The sequence below is a fragment of the Dendrobates tinctorius genome, unplaced genomic scaffold, assembly GCF_039654945.1.
Source record: "Dendrobates tinctorius isolate UK_male_01 unplaced genomic scaffold, ASM3965494v1 ptg000164l, whole genome shotgun sequence".
NCBI lineage: Eukaryota > Metazoa > Chordata > Amphibia > Anura > Dendrobatidae > Dendrobates > Dendrobates tinctorius.
The window spans coordinates 6275001-6291996 of NW_027361831.1; the positions used below are offsets into that span (position 1 = coordinate 6275001).

The following is a 16996-nucleotide window of genomic DNA, read 5'->3' on the forward strand; positions in this document are numbered from 1 at the left end:
CTTGAACCACCAAACAGTAACTACCTCCATGGCGTCAGCCTAGGGAGTCTCCGTGTAAGTCCAGATCCATATTTAGCTGTCAAAGGGTGAAGGGCAAGGCAATCCCTAGGATCTGAAAAGTGGAGTAGATAGTGCCGTTCGTGGTAGCCATCTTTTGAGCTGTCAGGTGACCATGAACAGTGGTCCCAATACATTGTTCCTGCAAACTACTCCAGCAAAATCTGGTTTCTCTTCTGAGCCCTGCCATGTTCCCAGACAGTAGTGTACAACCGTAGTAGCACAGTGTCAAATTCAGGAAAAGTTGGAAAGTGTTTCCAAAAATAAACACAAAATATATCAACTTAAAATTACCAGAAACAAAGTACAATGAGTCACAGAAAAAATATTGCAGAATCACTGGAATCAAAAGAAACATCCGAAGTTATCATCAAATAAAGTGACGTTAGATTTACAAAATGGGGTCTGATTAGGAACACAAAACTGACTGCACGAAGCGGTTAAATCAGAGTATTTTGGGCATTAACCACTGTAGTCATAAACTGTGACTACAGGCAATAACACATCTTGTGTGACTATAGACAATAACCCATGATCAAACTCAACAGTCTCATCAGTAAAAAATGAGTAACTAGTGTTGAAATGTCTCTGGAGTAATTAGAGTATGCGGCTCGGTGGCTCTTGGCAATCTGAACTATCTAGGGCCAATATTTTCTGTCAGATGAGTTTCTTGGAAGAAATATTAGACATTTAAAGAAAAGAGAAACTTTTAAAATGGTGCAGAGCTAAGATGCCTTAAATTGAGATCACCTAGGCAGCAGCTCACTGTCTAGGTGTTGTGTTTGACACCAATCTTTCCTTCAACTCCTATATACAATCTATTGCCTTTTGTTGCTTGCACCTGAAATACATCTCTAAAATCTGCCCCTTAATCACCAAGAAAACAACAAAAACCCTCACTGTTGCCCTGATCCACTTCCTCTTGACAAAAGTAGTGCTCTATTAATTGGCCTCCCCCTCACTCGACTTTCCCCTCTCTAGTCCATCCTTAATGCAGCAGCCAGGGTCATCCATCTGGCTAACCATTACTCGGACACCTCCATTCTGTGCCACTCATTGCACTGGCTGCCCATACATTATAGGATCTAATTTAAATTCCTTGTTCTCACCCACAAAGCTCTCCACAGTGCGGCACTTTCCTACATCTCCTCCCTCATTTCTATTTATCAGCTTACCCACTCGTTATCTTCCACAAGCGACTTTCGACTGCCATTTGCACTAATTCGTACCTCCCACTCCCGGCTCCAAGACTTCTCTTGAGTTGCACAAATCCTCTGGAATGCTCTACCCCAAGAAATTAGGACTAACCACAACTGACACAGTTTTAAGCGCTCCCTAAAATCACATCTGTTTAGGGCGGCCTATCATGTTCCGTAATCGAAGTCCTTTTTATATATAGTCCATTCTCTACTTCTCTGATCATAACTCTTCATCAAACTCCAACGCACCCAAAAAGCACTACAGGTATTGGCTGGTGATTAGATCATACAGCCTTTATCTATTCCCCATTTCCTCAAGATGGCTGGATTATCATTGCAAATAAGCCCCTGTATTTTGTGTCTCCCCCACCTGATTGTAGATTGTAAGCTCTTACGAGCAGGGTCATCATTATTTTGTTTTAATCCCTTTACCCCTGAGGGTGGTTTGCACGTTAATGACCAGGCGAATTTTTACAATTCTGACCACTGTCACTTTAAGAGGCACTTTAACGAATCCCGGTGATTCTGATGTTTTTTCATGACATATTGTACTTTGTGATAATGCTAAAATTTCTTCATTATGACTTTCGCTTATTTGTGAAAAAAAAATGGAAATTTGGCAAAATTTGGAAAAGTCTGCAATTTTCCATCTTTGAATTTTCATGCCCTTAAATCACAGAGATATGTCACACAAAATACTTAATAAATAACATTTCCCACATGTCTACTTTACATAAGCACAGTTTTGGAACCAAAATTTTTTTTGTTAAGAAGTTATAAGGGTTAAAAGTTGACCAGCAATTTTTACATTTTTCCAGCTAAATTTACAAAACCATTCTTTTTTAGGGACCACATCACATTTAAAGTCACTTTGAGGGGTCTATATGGTAGAATAGAAGATACCCAAAAGTGAAACTATTCTAAAAACTGCACCCCTCAAGGTGTTCAAAACCACTTTTAAAAAGTGTATTAACCATTTAGGTGCTTCACAGGAGTTTTTTGTAAAAAAATAAATTAACATTTAACTTTTTTTCACAAAAGGTTGACTTCAGATCCATTTTTTTATTTTGACAAGAGTAACAGGAAAAAATAGACCCCAAAATGTGTTGTGTAATTTCTCCTGAGCATGCCGATACCCCATATGAGGGGGAAAACCACTGCTTGGGCACACGGCAGAGCTCGGAAGGGAAGGAGCGTCATTTGACTTTTTGAATGTAAAATTTGCTTGAACAATTGGCGGATGCCATGTCACGTTTGGAGAGCCCCTGATGTGCCTAAACAGTGAAAATCCTCCACAAGTGACACCATTTTGGAAACTTGACCCTTCAGGGAATTCAGAAGTTTATAATATTGAGCCGTGAAAATAATAAAATGACATTTTCCTCACGAAAATGATATTTTAGTCCCAAATTTTGCATTTTCAAAAGGGTAACAGGAGAAATTGCACTATACAATTTGTAGTGCAATTTCTCCTGAATATGCCGAATACCCATATGAGGGAGAAAACTACTGTTTGGGCGCACTGCAGAGCTCGGAAGGGAAGGTGCGTCATTTGACTTTTTGAATGTAAAATTTCTTGGACTTATTAGCGGACCTCATATCCTATTTGGAGAGCCCCTGATGTGCCTAAACAGGGTAAACCCCTACAAGTGATCCCATTTTGGAAACTAGACCCCTCAAGGAATGTACTTAGATGTGTGCTGAGCATCTTGAATCCCAGGTGCCTCACAGAAGTTTACAACATTGAGCCTTGAAAGTAAAAAAATAACTTTTTCCCCACAAAAATGTTATTTTGGCCCCAAATTTTTGCATTTTCATAAGGGTAACAGGAAAAATTGCACCATACAGTTCGCTGTGCAATTTCTTCTGAGTACGCAATACCCCATATGTGAAGGAATACTACTTTGGAGGCACAGTACAAAGATCAGAAGTTAAGTTATTGCTGGAATGGTTTGAGAGTGCCATGTCACATGGGCGTAGCCCCTGGGGTGTCAGAACAGAAACCCCCTATTTATGAACTCATTTTACAAACTACATTCCCCAATGAATTCATCTAGTGGTGCAGAGATCATATTGACAGCACATGTGTCTCACAGAATTTTCTAACAATGAGCAGTCAAGAAAGAATAAATTCCATTTCTACCACTAAAATGTTTTAGCCACAAGTTTTAAATTTTTCTAAGGGCTAATAAGAATTTTTTTTAACAAGAAAATGAGGCCCAATTTTTCCTGAGTGCGTCAATACCCTACATGTAATCGGGAAATATTTTTCAAGCACAGTGTAAAGCTCAGAAGACAAGGAGCGCCAGATTTTACTGTTATGGTTTGCAGGTGCCATGACCCACTGGGAGAGCCCATGAGGTGCCAGAACAGCAGAACCCCCCATAAGTGACCCCATTTTATAAACTACACCTCTCAATGAATTAATCTAGGAGTGCAGTGATAATATTGACACCACGGGTGTGTCACAGAATTTTAGACTATTGGGCAGTGAAGAAAAAATAACTAAATTTTTACCATCAAAATTTTCTTTTAGCCCAATATTTTACATTTTCACACAAGAAGTAGGTAAAAATGGCATCATAATTTGTCCGACAATTTCTACTGAACGTGGCAATACCCCACATGTGGCTGTACAGTACTGCTTAGCCATGCGGAGAGACTGGGGAGGGACGGAGTGCTACTTGCCTCCTGGAGCTCAAATTTTCCAAGAACAATTTGCAGACTTCATATACAGAGCCCCTAACTGCTAGAAGAGCAGAATCCCCCCTCAAGTGACCCCATTTTGGAACCTATACCCCAACAAGTATGTATGTTCGTGGGGAGAATTCCAAAACACTAAACCGGAGATTAACTCATTTATGATGGGCCATTGGAGCAACTAGGAGTTCTGACTAGAAGAGTAGAGAAGGTATTAGTGCTCTCTATTACAGGAGCCATTGCGCAGTAATCCTAATTCCTTAGTATCAAAAACATAATGGAATTTATTACAAACAGATAAAGTTACACTCTGTAGCGCTATAGCATGTAAATAAAAAAATATATGAAATTGGAATTGCACTACTGTTCTAGATAATAAGAAAAAATGGAGATGCTTAGCACATAATTTGACCAATTTATGCATGCCAAGCAGCCAACGACAAGGCGATATCCTGTTGCTGGGAACCTAGCTAATGTGAATCATCTCCAAGGCTGAAACCTGCATTTATATGGGTAAATAGGATCCTGCTGCAATTAACCCGCCCCACACCCCATGATGAAATCAGCTGACGTGCAGAAAAATATGCGGGCTCAGCGCTGGAGCCCGCATGAAATGCAGGGATTTGACCTAAGACGTATATATACGTCATAGATCATGAAGGAGTTAAAACCACCAGAGGCTGCAACAGGAGATCGCCTTGTCGTTGGCTGCTTGGCATGCATGGATTGACTAAATTATGTGCTAAGCATCTCCATTTTTTCTTCTTTCAGAGTGCAACTTTATTTGTTTGTTATGTATAGAGATGGCTACTACTGGATTGCACCGGTACACACCAGTTTTCTGTTTGGATGTGACAGTCAGTCTTTTGTTATTTAGAGCGTAGTTTATGACATGGAGTGATGCCATGAGACCTGGGCTCGAGCCATGCCAACACATCTCCTGCAGACCTGAATAAATATATATTACAGCCATCAGCCACACACAGCTTAGAGATGTACCATGGCACAGGTGGAATGTTTTTGAGTAGATTATCTCAATCCTCTTTGAAATTACGGTAGTCAGTTTTAAAGGAAATTGAAAAGTCAGGATAAACGAAAACTTTGCTGTTATTGTAGAGAAATTCACACTTGGCCTCACTGTACATTTAATGTTACAATCAAAAAACTGAAGTTTGGCCAGAAAGACTGGACCTGGACTTGTAGGGACAATATGAGCAGATTCAGCAGCACAGAAGGGAGAGAAGGTAGATGCATCCAATCAAATATCAGGATTCTAGGAAGCCAAGAGCATCATTACCCTCCACTTTCTCTTAGAGACCCATCAAGATTTTTCTTCAAGTGATTTTATAACTTGTCAGCACATTCTACGTAGGCTGTCATTCGGTTTTGAAGTTTACAGATCTGGGCAGGTAAGAGTCAGCATCTTCTAATTACAGGGGGGAGGTGGATCCTCCAGATTGTAAGCTCTATAGACAAAGGGGTTTCAGTGCCCAAAGCAATTTGAACAGTTATGTGTAGAGGAGAATGTTGTGGTCTAGAGGCAAAATAGTGAATTGAGATATGGCCAAACTACATCACTGATGAATCAGGCACAGCCAGTGATTGAGAAGAATCTATGACTTCTCTGCAGTTAGTGGTTTCTACTAACCTGGGTAGTCATATGTTGGAATCTCCTCTTTATACCACTCATCACCCCACACATATGTCCCTGTAGTGTTAATATAGGTCAGATCTTCATCCTAAAATAAATATTGTAAGAGTCACAGACAGATGGAGAAGACACATCTATGATCAGCTCTAATCCTGCCATCTCCACCGTTCTCATTACACAAGTATAAAACATATAATACTGGTGGATAAAACAAGACTGAGCCCAAGACCTTCACAGCCGTCTACACATCATAGGGGAGATCTCATGACACCTTCTCTCCATCTACCTGATCATCCTGAGGAACATCAGGATTTTCTTGTTTACAGTCCTGTGGAAGAAGAGGACGGGGACATCTCTCTGGTGTTGTCCTCTTACCGGATAGAACTGGAGGAAACACATACAGGGACTGAATTTATTCTTTACATACAGATAATTATGGGCCATGTGTATTTTGTCCTCTCTATTTACCTGGTGCTGTGAGGGGCTGGGGATCCTCCATCATGACGTCCTTGTACAGATCTTTGTGTCCTTCTAAATACTCCCACTCCGCCATGGAGAAATAGACAGCGACATCCTGACACCTTATAGGAACCTGACACATAATGTACAATAATACCGTCATTTTCCCCGATCCCTTCATAGCATTACTGAATAATGTCCCAGCATTCCCAGCAGTGTCACCTCTCCAGTCAGCAGCTCAATCATCTTGTAGGTGAGTTCTAGGATCTTCTGGTCATTGATGTCCATATGTATTTGAAGGTGAGGTGGAGGCCCCGTGATTGGGCTCAGGGGTCTTCCCCATCCCTCAGACACAGGGTCCTGACAGCGCTCACTAGAGGTCTTCTTCACTACTGTGTAATCCTGGTTATGGAGAGACACATTAATAAATCTCACTACAGACATTCCCAGAGTCCTCACCTCTCCAGTTCTGTCCATCTGTATCTAGATAAGAATGATGTAATGTGACGTCATCAGAATTTCTCACCTCTCCAGTAAGCCGGAAAATGATCTCTAAGGTGAGGTGTAATATCCCCTCCGCCATCTTGTCCCTGTCTCTATCCATCCTTGGTGGGTAAATCAAAAAAATTATCTTATATAGAAGATCTCCACTGAGAAGATCCAATATTGTAGGGACCTGTATGGGGAGATGAACCAATATAACATCATAAAAAAATCTCACATAACTATATAATAAGAGAGAGCACATATGTATTTTCTGTCTCGTATGAACTGGAACACAAGATGAATTGGTGACTAAGGCATCTCCTCCATGCTCCCAATCAACCGGCTATGATGGCCACTGCTCAGGCAACTGATTGGCTGTAGGAATCACAAGTTCGTTGGGAATCACCATGAAATACAGAGACTGGCGGGGACCCAAGCAGCAGTGGTATTTTTATCATTTTACAGTATTCAGTTTGTTTCTCTACAATTAATAATAAATCCTATATATTTTATGTCACACACAACAAGCAGTTTCTCCCTCGGAGTCGGCAGCTGAATACGTTCCTCATAGACTCATCTCCCATAACGCTAATTCTCGTCTCATTTACCGACACTGGAATCGGCATTAGTAATACTGCAGGAGATATTCATTACACGTGACAGGAGGAATAACTACTTCATGATGAGGACGACATCTTCATCTTCTACTACGGCTCCAGAAACATATCTGGCCAGAGTCCGTCACTGACTCCATCACCACCGGTCGCCGGTATGAATGTTTCCCGTCTTCCCGGGGCTGCAATCTTTTATCCTGTTCGATATCAAGTCTGATTCACACACAGAAGTTTGATGCATTTATAAAAGATTCTTTTAAAGAACACTACGGACAGGAGCTATTTTTATGCCAAAATTTAAATATACAGTGTTTTAGGTTTTTCTTATTATTCTCGCATTTTCCCCTTACGCTTCCCTTTATTAAATGAAAAGCACCCGGAAAAAAAAAAAAGCGTTGAAATTTAATAAAAATAAAATTGTCGCCAACACTTGTACAACACCATACAAAAAGTTTGAGACACATGGTGCACCTTTTGTGCCAAGTGTTAGACATTTGTTAAAGATAAAAAACAACCTCTTTTTTGCTCCACGACATACATGTACATTGCAGGGATGTTATGGGCACAGCTGTAATGCTAATCCTGCCAGTTTACTTGTCAATAGCAACCATGGCATCTAATAAGGTTGACAGTCAGAGGGGGATCTCATTTACTCTCCTCAACTACTCAAATGTGGGGCACATCTAGGTCGCTATGGTGTCTGGATGCCCAATAATGGTCTCTGGGTCTACAATGTACAAAAGTCTATTAGGCCGTACTAAAGACAGCATCCAGTAAGTTATGTCTTAATGCCCCCCCTAAGCAGACTATACTAAAGTCGTCTGAAACTGCGAATTTAAGGTGGAATTGGTCAACTATATAACATATAAGGGGGCCTGCCAATCGATGATGTCCGGTAAAAGAAGTATCTGGCACGCTGAATTCCAGAGGCTTTTCTGTTTGCTCTCCTTGGCGAGAAGCCTTAACTAGAAGAGTCTCCCAATGACTTTCTCATAGAGACCACAGGAAAGCCCAGCCGAGTACAACAGTTGTGTGTATGAGGCAGTCGAGAGAGACAAATGTCGCCCGAAGGATCGTTCAGCCAATTGTTATCTCATGTGTTTGGGGCCATTAGTATTACACAGACAGGTAGGGATAATACCCCGCACTACAGTAGTACAGGGCATCACAGGAGCAATCAGAGGCTTGTATGTTTTATAGGGTCAGACTGGGGTGTCTGGCGCCCCCAGGAGGAAATGACTCTAGGGACCCACTCCATAGCTATATACAAATAACTGTTTGCCGTTATCCCTGTTGTAGTGGCACATCAACTGTACAACACAGGAGGCTCCTGCACATCTACTGTGCATGTAATATAACTGGGATGTACAATTACGGTAGTTTACATTAACCCCTTTCCGACGTTGGGTGTAAATTTACGCTGACGATGGACTCCATCCCTTTGAAGTGGGCTCCGGCACTGAGCACACATCTTTCCTGAGACATGTCAGCTGTTTTGAACAGCAGAGATGATCGGTCTATGGCAGCTTCTAGTCTCCCATGGAGGCTAATGAATCATGCCAAAAGTTAAAAAAAAAAAGTTTTAAAAAATATAAAGAAAATAAAAAATATAAAAGTTCAAATCACCCCCCTTCGCCCCATTCAAAATAAAACAATAACACATTTGATATCGCCGCGTTCAGAATCGCCCGATCTGTCAATAAAAAAAGGATTTACCAGATTGCTAAACGGCGTAGCGAGAAAGAGAGTCAAAATGCCAGAATTACGTTTTTTTGGGTCGCCGCGACATTGCATTAAAATGCAATAACGGGCGATCAAAAGATTGTATCTGCACCAAAATGGTATAATTAAAAGCGTCAGCTCAGCGTGCAAAAAAATAAGCCCTCACCCAACCCGAGATCATGAAAAATGGAGACGCTACGGGTATCGGAAAATGGTGCAATTTTTTTTTTTTTTACAAAGTTTGGAATTTTTTTTCACCACTTAAATAAAAAAGAACCTAGATATGTTTGGTGTGTATGATCTGTAATGACCTGGAGAATTATAATGGCAGGTCAGTTTTAGCATTTAATGAACCTAGCAAAAAGCCAAACAAAAAACAAGTGTGGGATTGCACTTTTTTTTTTTTGCAATTTCACAGCACGTTTTCCAGTACATTACATGGTAAAACCAATGGTGTCGTTGAAAAGTACAACTCGTCCCACAAAAAACAAGCCCTCACATGGCCATATTGATGGAAAAATCAAAAAGTTATTGTTCTGAGAAAAAAGGGAGCGAAAAATGAAAACGCAAAACCCAAAATAGCTCTGGTCATTAAGGGGTTAAAGATGTTCTTTGGTAAAAACAACCGATTTACAGGCTAGGTAGGTGATGACTTATTGATTGGTGGAATCCGACCACTGGAAACCGCATTGTTCGCAAGAATAGGGAACTTTTATCCCTATTTTAAAATGAGCGTAGCTCCATTCATCCTCTTTGGGGTTCCAGAAAAACAGAATGCAGCCACTTAGGGAATCAATCGATCAGTGGTCTAGTCATACATGCCCCTCCATTCTAAAGGGAATAAAAGTTCCACATTCTGCCGATCGGCTGCGTCTCAGAATTCAGACCCCACCAATCATTAATTTATCATTTATCCTTAATCCATGTTCGCATTTCGTATTTGTCACCTGTATGTCGTATTATTCAGTCATTATGTGGTGGTAATATGTGATCTGGCCATGGTGTGGTGGTATTTGTCCCTTGTATGTGATATTATTCAGACACTATGTGGTGGTAATATGTGGTCTGGTCATGGTGTGGTGGTATTTGTTCCTTGTATGTGATATTATTCAATCACTATGTGGTGGTAATATGTGGTCTGGTCATGGTGTGGCGGTATTTGTCACCTGTATGTGGTATGATTCAGTCATTATGTGGTGGTAATATGTGGTCTGGTCATGGTGTGGTAATAATAATAATAAATTTTATTTCTATAGCGCCGACATATTCTGCAGCACTTTACATTTCAGAGGGGACTTGTACAGACGATAGACATTACAGCATAACAATAATCACATAGATCATAACAGATACCAAGAGGAATGAGGTGGTATTTGTTACCTGTGTATGGTATTATTCGGTCACTTTGTGGTGGTAATATGTGATCCGGTCATGGTGTGGCGGTATTTGTCCCTTGTATGTGATATTATTCAGTCACTATGTGGTGGTAATATGTCACCTGTTTGTGGTATTATTCAGTCATTATGTGGTGGCAATGTGGTCTGGTCATGGTGTGGCGGTATTTGTCCCTTGTATGAGATATTATTCAGTCACTATGTGGTGGTAATATGTGGTCTGGTCATGGTGTGGTAATAATAATAAATTTTATTTCTATAGCGCCGACATATTCCACAGCACTTTACATTTCAGAGGGGACTTGTACAGACGATAGACATTACAGCATAACAATAATCATATAGATCATAACAGATACCAAGAGGAATGAGGTGGTATTTGTCACCTGTATGTGGTATTAGTCAGTCATTATGTGGTGGTATTATGTGATTTGGTCATGGTGCGGTGGTATTTGTTCCTTGTATGTGATATTATTCATTCACTATGTGGTAGTAATATGTGGTCTGGTCATGGTGTGGTGGTATTTGTCACCTGTATGTGGTATTATTCAGTCATGTGGTGGTAATATGTGATCTGGCCACAGTGTGGTGGTATTTGTCCCTTGTATGTGATATTATTCAGTCACTATGTGGTGGTAATATGTGGTCTAGTCATAGTGTGGCGGTATTTGTCCCTTGTATGTGATATTATTCAGTCACTATGTGGTGGTAATATGTGGTCTGGTCATGGTGTGGTGGTATTTGTCCCTTTTATGTGATATTATTCAGTCACTATGTGGTGGTAATATGTGTTCTAGTCATGGTGTGGCGGTATTTGTCCCTTGTATGTGATATTATTCAGTCATTTTGGTGGTAATATGTGGTCTGGCCATTGTACGGTGGTATTTGTTCCTTGTGTGTGATATCATTCCGTCACTATGTGGTGGTAATATGTAGTCTGGTCACAGTGTAGCAATATTTGTCCCCTATATGTGGTATTGGCCTCGGTATAGTGGATTGTGTTATATATGGAGGTCACTTGTTCTCTGTGATATCAATAAGAGCACTATTTCTATTAGAGATTAAATGGATCTGCAGAATGTGGAACTTTTATCCCCATTACTATGGAGCGGCACGTACGACTCTACTGATCCATTCATTCCCTAGGAGGCTGCCGCGTGCTGCACTTGTTTTATTTCTGTCATCCCCAGAGAGGATAAGTGGAGCTGCAGTCAGACATGCAACCTGCCACTCCATTTTAAAATGGAGTTAAAAGTACCATGTCAAAGCTAAAAGTTCCCCATTCCTCCGATCGGTGCAGCTTCCAATGGTCGGACCTCACCAATCAACAAGTGATCACCTACCTAACCTGTGGATCGGTGATCATTTGATTTAGCTAAATTACGTTTTTAATGCAAACTACCGTAACTGTACATCCCAGCTATGGTGGCGCACAGGAGATGTGCAGGAGACCCCAGTGTTTTGGTCAACGCTCCACTATAACAGTGATAACGGCTAAGGGGCTTTCACATTGCGCTTTTCACATAGGTCCTGTCGGAGCTTTAATTCTAACCCCCCACAAAATGGGATTCAGATGTACACGCCGACAGGACCATAGACTATAGTGGAGATGGCAGAGCGAACGAGAGTTCTGTCATGCAACATTACCAAGCGTATACGCCTACTGGAAGCCGACGCTCAGGTGTAGCACACCGTCTCTGAGAGCCTGATGTGTCACTCTGTCACTCTTCACAGAGGTAGGAACATTATACTGTGGGGGGGCAAGAAAGGAGCAATGTACTATGGGAGCAATAGGGGTCGTCTGTATCTATCAGAGGGAAAGGAGCAAAACAACACCAAACTAGTGTCAGCGCTGAAGGGGTTACTGCCCCCTGTGCAGCCCAGTACTGAAGGGGTTACTGCCCCCCGTGCCCAGTAATGAGGACTCTCCAGCACCTACCTCCACCTGCAGAGCCGCACTCCACATATATGGCTGCTCTGTGCGCACAGGACCTGGGATGAGGTCACAGGAGGGGAGGAGTCAGGGGTCACATGATCAGGGGCCTCAGTGTATGCAGGACTCTGCTGTGCTGGTTGTCATGGTGCTGGATGAGGGGAAGTTTCTGTGTGGGGTCAGGAGGGGTTTACAGGGGGGATGTAGCAGAGCTGTGTGTGTACCGGGTGTACGGAGCGGAGCCGCGTGTGTACGAGGTGTACGGAGCGGAGCCGTGTGTGTACGAGGTGTACGGAGCGGAGCCGCGTGTGTACGAGGTGTACGAAGCGGAGCCGTGTGTGTGCGAGGTGTACGGAGCGGAGCCGTGTGTGTACGAGGTGTACGGAGCGGAGCCGTGTGTGTACGAGGTGTACGGAGCGGAGCCGAGTGTGTACGAGGTGTACGGAGTGGAGCCGTGTGTACGGGGTGTACGGAGCGGAGCCGTGTGTGTACGAGGTGTACGGAGCGGAGCCGCGTGTGTACGAGGTGTACGGAGCGGAGCCACGTGTGTATGAGGTGTACGGAGCGGAGCCGTGTGTGTACGAGGTGTACGGAGCGGAGCCGCGTGTGTACGAGGTGTACGGAGCGGAGCCGCGTGTGTACGAGGTGTACGGAGCGGAGCCACGTGTGTATGAGGTGTACGGAGCGGAGCCGCGTGTGTACGAGGTGTACGGAGCGGAGCCGAGTGTGTACGAGGTGTACGGAGTGGAGCCGTGTGTACGGGGTGTACGGAGCGGAGCCGTGTGTGTACGAGGTGTACGGAGCGGAGCCGCGTGTGTACGAGGTGTACGGAGCGGAGCCACGTGTGTACGAGGTGTACGGAGCGGAGCCGTGTGTGTACGAGGTGTACGGAGCGGAGCCGCGTGTGTACGAGGTGTACGGAGCGGAGCCGCGTGTGTACGAGGTGTACGGAGCGGAGCCGCGTGTGTACGAGGTGTACGGAGCGGAGCCGCGTGTGTACGAGGTGTACGGAGCGGAGCCCTGTGTGTACGAGGTGAGCGGAGCCGAGTGTGTACGAGATGTACGGAGCAGAGCCGCGTGTGTGTACGAGGTGTACGGCGCAGAGCCACGTGTGTACAAGGTGTTCGGAGCGGAGCTGCGTGTGTACGAGGTGTATGGAGCGGAGCCGTGTGTGTGCGAGGTGTACGAAGCGGGGCTGTGTGTGTACGGAGCAGAGCCGCGTGTGTACGAGGTGTACGGAGCGGAGACCACGTGTGTACGAGGTGTTTGGAGCGGGGCTGTGTGTGTACGGAGCGGGGCTGTGTGTGTATGGAGCGGAGCCGTGTGTGTACGAGGTGTACGGAGCGGAGCCGCGTGTGTACGAGGTGTACGGAGCGGAGCCGCGTGTGTACGAGGTGTACGGAGCGGAGCCGCGTGTGTACGAGGTGTACGGAGCGGAGCCGCGTGTGTACGAGATGTACGGAGCGGAGCCGTGTGTGTACGAGGTGTACGGAGCAGAGCCGTGTGTGTACGAGGTGTACGGAGCGGAGCCGCGTGTGTACGAGGTGTACGGAGCGGAGTCGTGTGTGTACGAGGTGTACGGAGCGGAGCCGCGTGTGTATGAGGTGTACGGAGCGGAGCCGCGTGTGTACGAGGTGTACGGAGCGGAGCCCTGTGTGTACGAGGGGTACGGAGCAGAGCCGAGTGTGTACGAGATATACGGAGCAGAGCCGCGTGTGTGTACGAGGTGTACGGCGCAGAGCCACGTGTGTACAAGGTGTTCGTAGCGGAGCTGCGTGTGTACGAGGTGTATGGAGTGGAGCCGTGTGTGTGCGAGGTGTACGAAGCGGGGCTGTGTGTGTGTACGGAGCGCAGCCGCGTGTGTACGAGGTGTACGGAGCGGAGACCACGTGTGTACGAGGTGTTTGGAGCGGGGCTGTGTGTGTACGGAGCGGGGCTGTGTGTGTATGGAGCGGAGCCGTGTGTGTACGAGGTGTACGGAGAGGAGCCGCGTGTGTATGAGGTGTACGGAGCAGAGCCGTGTGTGTACGAGGTGTACGGAGCGGAGCCGCGTGTGTACGAGGTGTACGGAGCGGAGCCGCATGTGTACGAGGTGTACGGAGCGGAGCCGTGTGTGTACGAGGTGTACGGAGCGGAGCCGTGTGTACGAGGTGTACGGAGCGGAGCCGTGTGTGTGTGAGGTGTACGGAGCGGAGCCGTGTGTGTACGGAGTGGAGCCGTGTGTGTGTACGAGGTGTACGGCGCAGAGCCACGTGTGTACAAGGTGTAAGGAGCAGAGCTGTGTGTGTTCGGAGCGGAGCTGCGTGTGTACGAGGTGTGGAGCGGAGCCGTGTGTGTACAAGGTGTACAGAGCGGAGCCGTGTGTGTGCGAGGTGTAGGAAGTAGAGCCGTGTGTGTATGAGGTGCACGGAGCGGGGCTGTGTGTGCACGGAGCTGAGCTGTGTGTACGAGGTGTTTGGAGCAGGGCTGTGTGTGTACGGAGCGGAGCCGTGTATGTACGAGGTGTACGGAGCGGAGCCGCGTGTGTACGAGGTGTACGGAGCGGAGCCGCATGTGTACGAGGTGTACGGAGCGGAGCCGTGTGTGTACGAGGTGTACGGCTCAGAGCCACGTGTGTACAAGGTGTACGGAGCGGAACCGTGTGTGTACGAGGTGTACGGAGCGGAGCTGCGTGTGTACGAGGTGTACGGAGCAGAGCCGTGTGTGTACGAGGTGTACGGAGCAGAGCCGTGTGTGTACGAGGTGTACGGAGGGGAGCCGTGTGTGTACGAGGTGTACGGAGCGGAGCCGCGGGTGTACAAGGTGTACGGAGCAGAGCCTTGTGTGTACGAGGTGTACGGAGCGGAGCCGTGTGTGTACGAGGTGTACGGCTCAGAGCCACATGTGTACAAGGTGTACGGAGCGGAGCCGTGTGTGTACGAGGTGTACGGAGCGGAGCCGCGTGTGTATGAGGCGTACGGAGCGGAGCCGCGTGTGTACGAGGTGTACGGAGCGGAGCCGTGTGTGTACGAGATGTATGGAGCAGAGCCGCGTGTGTGTACGAGGTGTACGGCGCAGAGCCACGTGTGTACGAGGTGTACGGCGCAGAGCCACGTGTGTACAAGGTGTACGGAGCTGTGTGTGTTCGGAGCGGAGCTGCGTGTGTACGAGGTGTATGGAGCGGAGCCGTGTGTGTGCGAGGTGTAGGAAGTAGAGCCGTGTGTGTACAAGGTGTACGAAGCGGGGCTCTGTGTGTACGGAGCGGAGCCGCGAGTGTACGACGTGTACGGAGCGGAGACCACGTGTGTACGAGGTGTTTGGAGCGGGGCTGTGTGTGTACGGAGCGGGGCTGTGTGTGTACGGAGCGGAGCCGTGTGTGTACGAGGTGTACGGAGCGGAGCCGCGTGTGTATGAGGTGTACGGAGCAGAGCCGTGTGTGTACGAGGTGTACGGAGCGGAGCCGCGTGTGTACGAGGTGTACGGAGCGGAGCCGTGTGTGTACGAGGTGTACGGAGCGGAGCCGTGTGTGTACGAGGTGTACGGAGCGGAGCCGTGTGTGTATGAGTAGTACGGAGCGGAGCCGTGTGTGTACGGCGTGTACGGAGTGGAGCCGTGTGTGTACGAGGTGTACGGCGCAGAGCCACGTGTGTACAAGGTGTACGGAGCGGAGCTGTGTGTGTTCGGAGCGGAGCTGCGTGTGTACGAGGTGTGCGGAGCGGAGCCGTGTGTGTGCACAAGGTGTACGGAGCGGAGCCGTGTGTGTGCGAGGTGTAGGAAGTAGAGCCGTGTGTGTATGAGGTGCACGGAGCGGGGCTGTGTGTGTACGGAGCGGAGCCGTGTGTGTACGAGGTGTACGGAGCGGAGCCGTGTGTGTACGAGGTGTACGGAGCGGAGCCGTGTGTGTACGAGGAGTACGGAGCGGAGCCGCGTGTGTACGAGGTGTACGGAGCGGAGCCGTGTGTGTACGAGGTGTACGGCTCAGAGCCACGTGTGTACAAGGTGTACGGAGCGGAGCCGTGTGTGTACGAGGTGTACGGAGCGGAGCCGCGTGTGTACGAGGTGTACGGAGCGGAGCCGCGTGTGTACGAGGTGTACGGAGCGGAGCCGAGTGTGTACGAGATGTACGGAGCAGAGCCGCGTGTGTGTGTACGAGGTGTACGGCGCAGAGCCACCTGTGTACAAGGTGTTCGGAGCGGAGCTGCGTGTGTACGAGGTGTATGGAGCGGAGCCGTGTGTGTTCGAGGTGTAGGAAGTAGAGCCGTGTGTGTACGAAGCGGGGCTGTGTGTGTACGGAGCGGAGACCACGTGTGTACGAGATGTTTGGAGCGGGGCTGTGTGTGTACGGAGCGGGGCTGTGTGTGTACGGAGCAGAGCCGTGTGTGTACGAGGTGTACGGAGCGGAGCCGCGTGTGTATGAGGTGTACGGAGCAGAGCCGCGTGTGTACGAGGTGTACGGAGCGGAGCCGCGTGTGTACGAGGTGTACGGAGCGGAGCCGTGTGTGTACGAGGTGTACGGAGCGGAGCCGTGTGTGTACGAGGTGTACGGAGCGGAGCCGTGTGTGTATGAGGTGTACGGAGCGGAGCCGTGTGTGTACGGCGTGTACGGAGTGGAGCCGTGTGTGTGTACGAGGTGTACGGCGCTGAGCCACGTGTGTACAAGGTGTACGGAGCGGAGCTGTCTGTGTTCGGAGCGGAGCTGCGTGTGTACGAGGTGTGCGTAGCGGAGCCGTGTGTGTACAAGGTGTACGGAGCGGAGCCGTGTGTGTGCGAGGTGTAGGAAGTAGAGCCGTGGGTGTATGAGG

At 47.1% G+C, this 16996-nt stretch overlaps 1 protein-coding gene across 1 annotated transcript in view; it reads right to left on the reverse strand.

Annotated features, from left to right (window-relative positions):
• LOC141052996 (uncharacterized) overlaps window positions 1-12288 on the reverse strand; it is a 143404-nt gene extending 131116 nt beyond the window's left edge. Inside the window, exons 1-6 of the mRNA XM_073550319.1 lie at window positions 12222-12288; window positions 6593-6742; window positions 6289-6468; window positions 6076-6199; window positions 5894-5991; window positions 5605-5695 (exon numbers count right to left, since the gene is read on the reverse strand). Of these exons, the coding sequence (XP_073406420.1) occupies window positions 5605-5695; window positions 5894-5991; window positions 6076-6199; window positions 6289-6468; window positions 6593-6742; window positions 12222-12248 (670 nt within the window). The 5' untranslated portion in view covers window positions 12249-12288. The remainder of the gene's footprint in view (window positions 1-5604; window positions 5696-5893; window positions 5992-6075; window positions 6200-6288; window positions 6469-6592; window positions 6743-12221) is intronic.
• Window positions 12289-16996: the final 4708 nt, after the last annotated feature.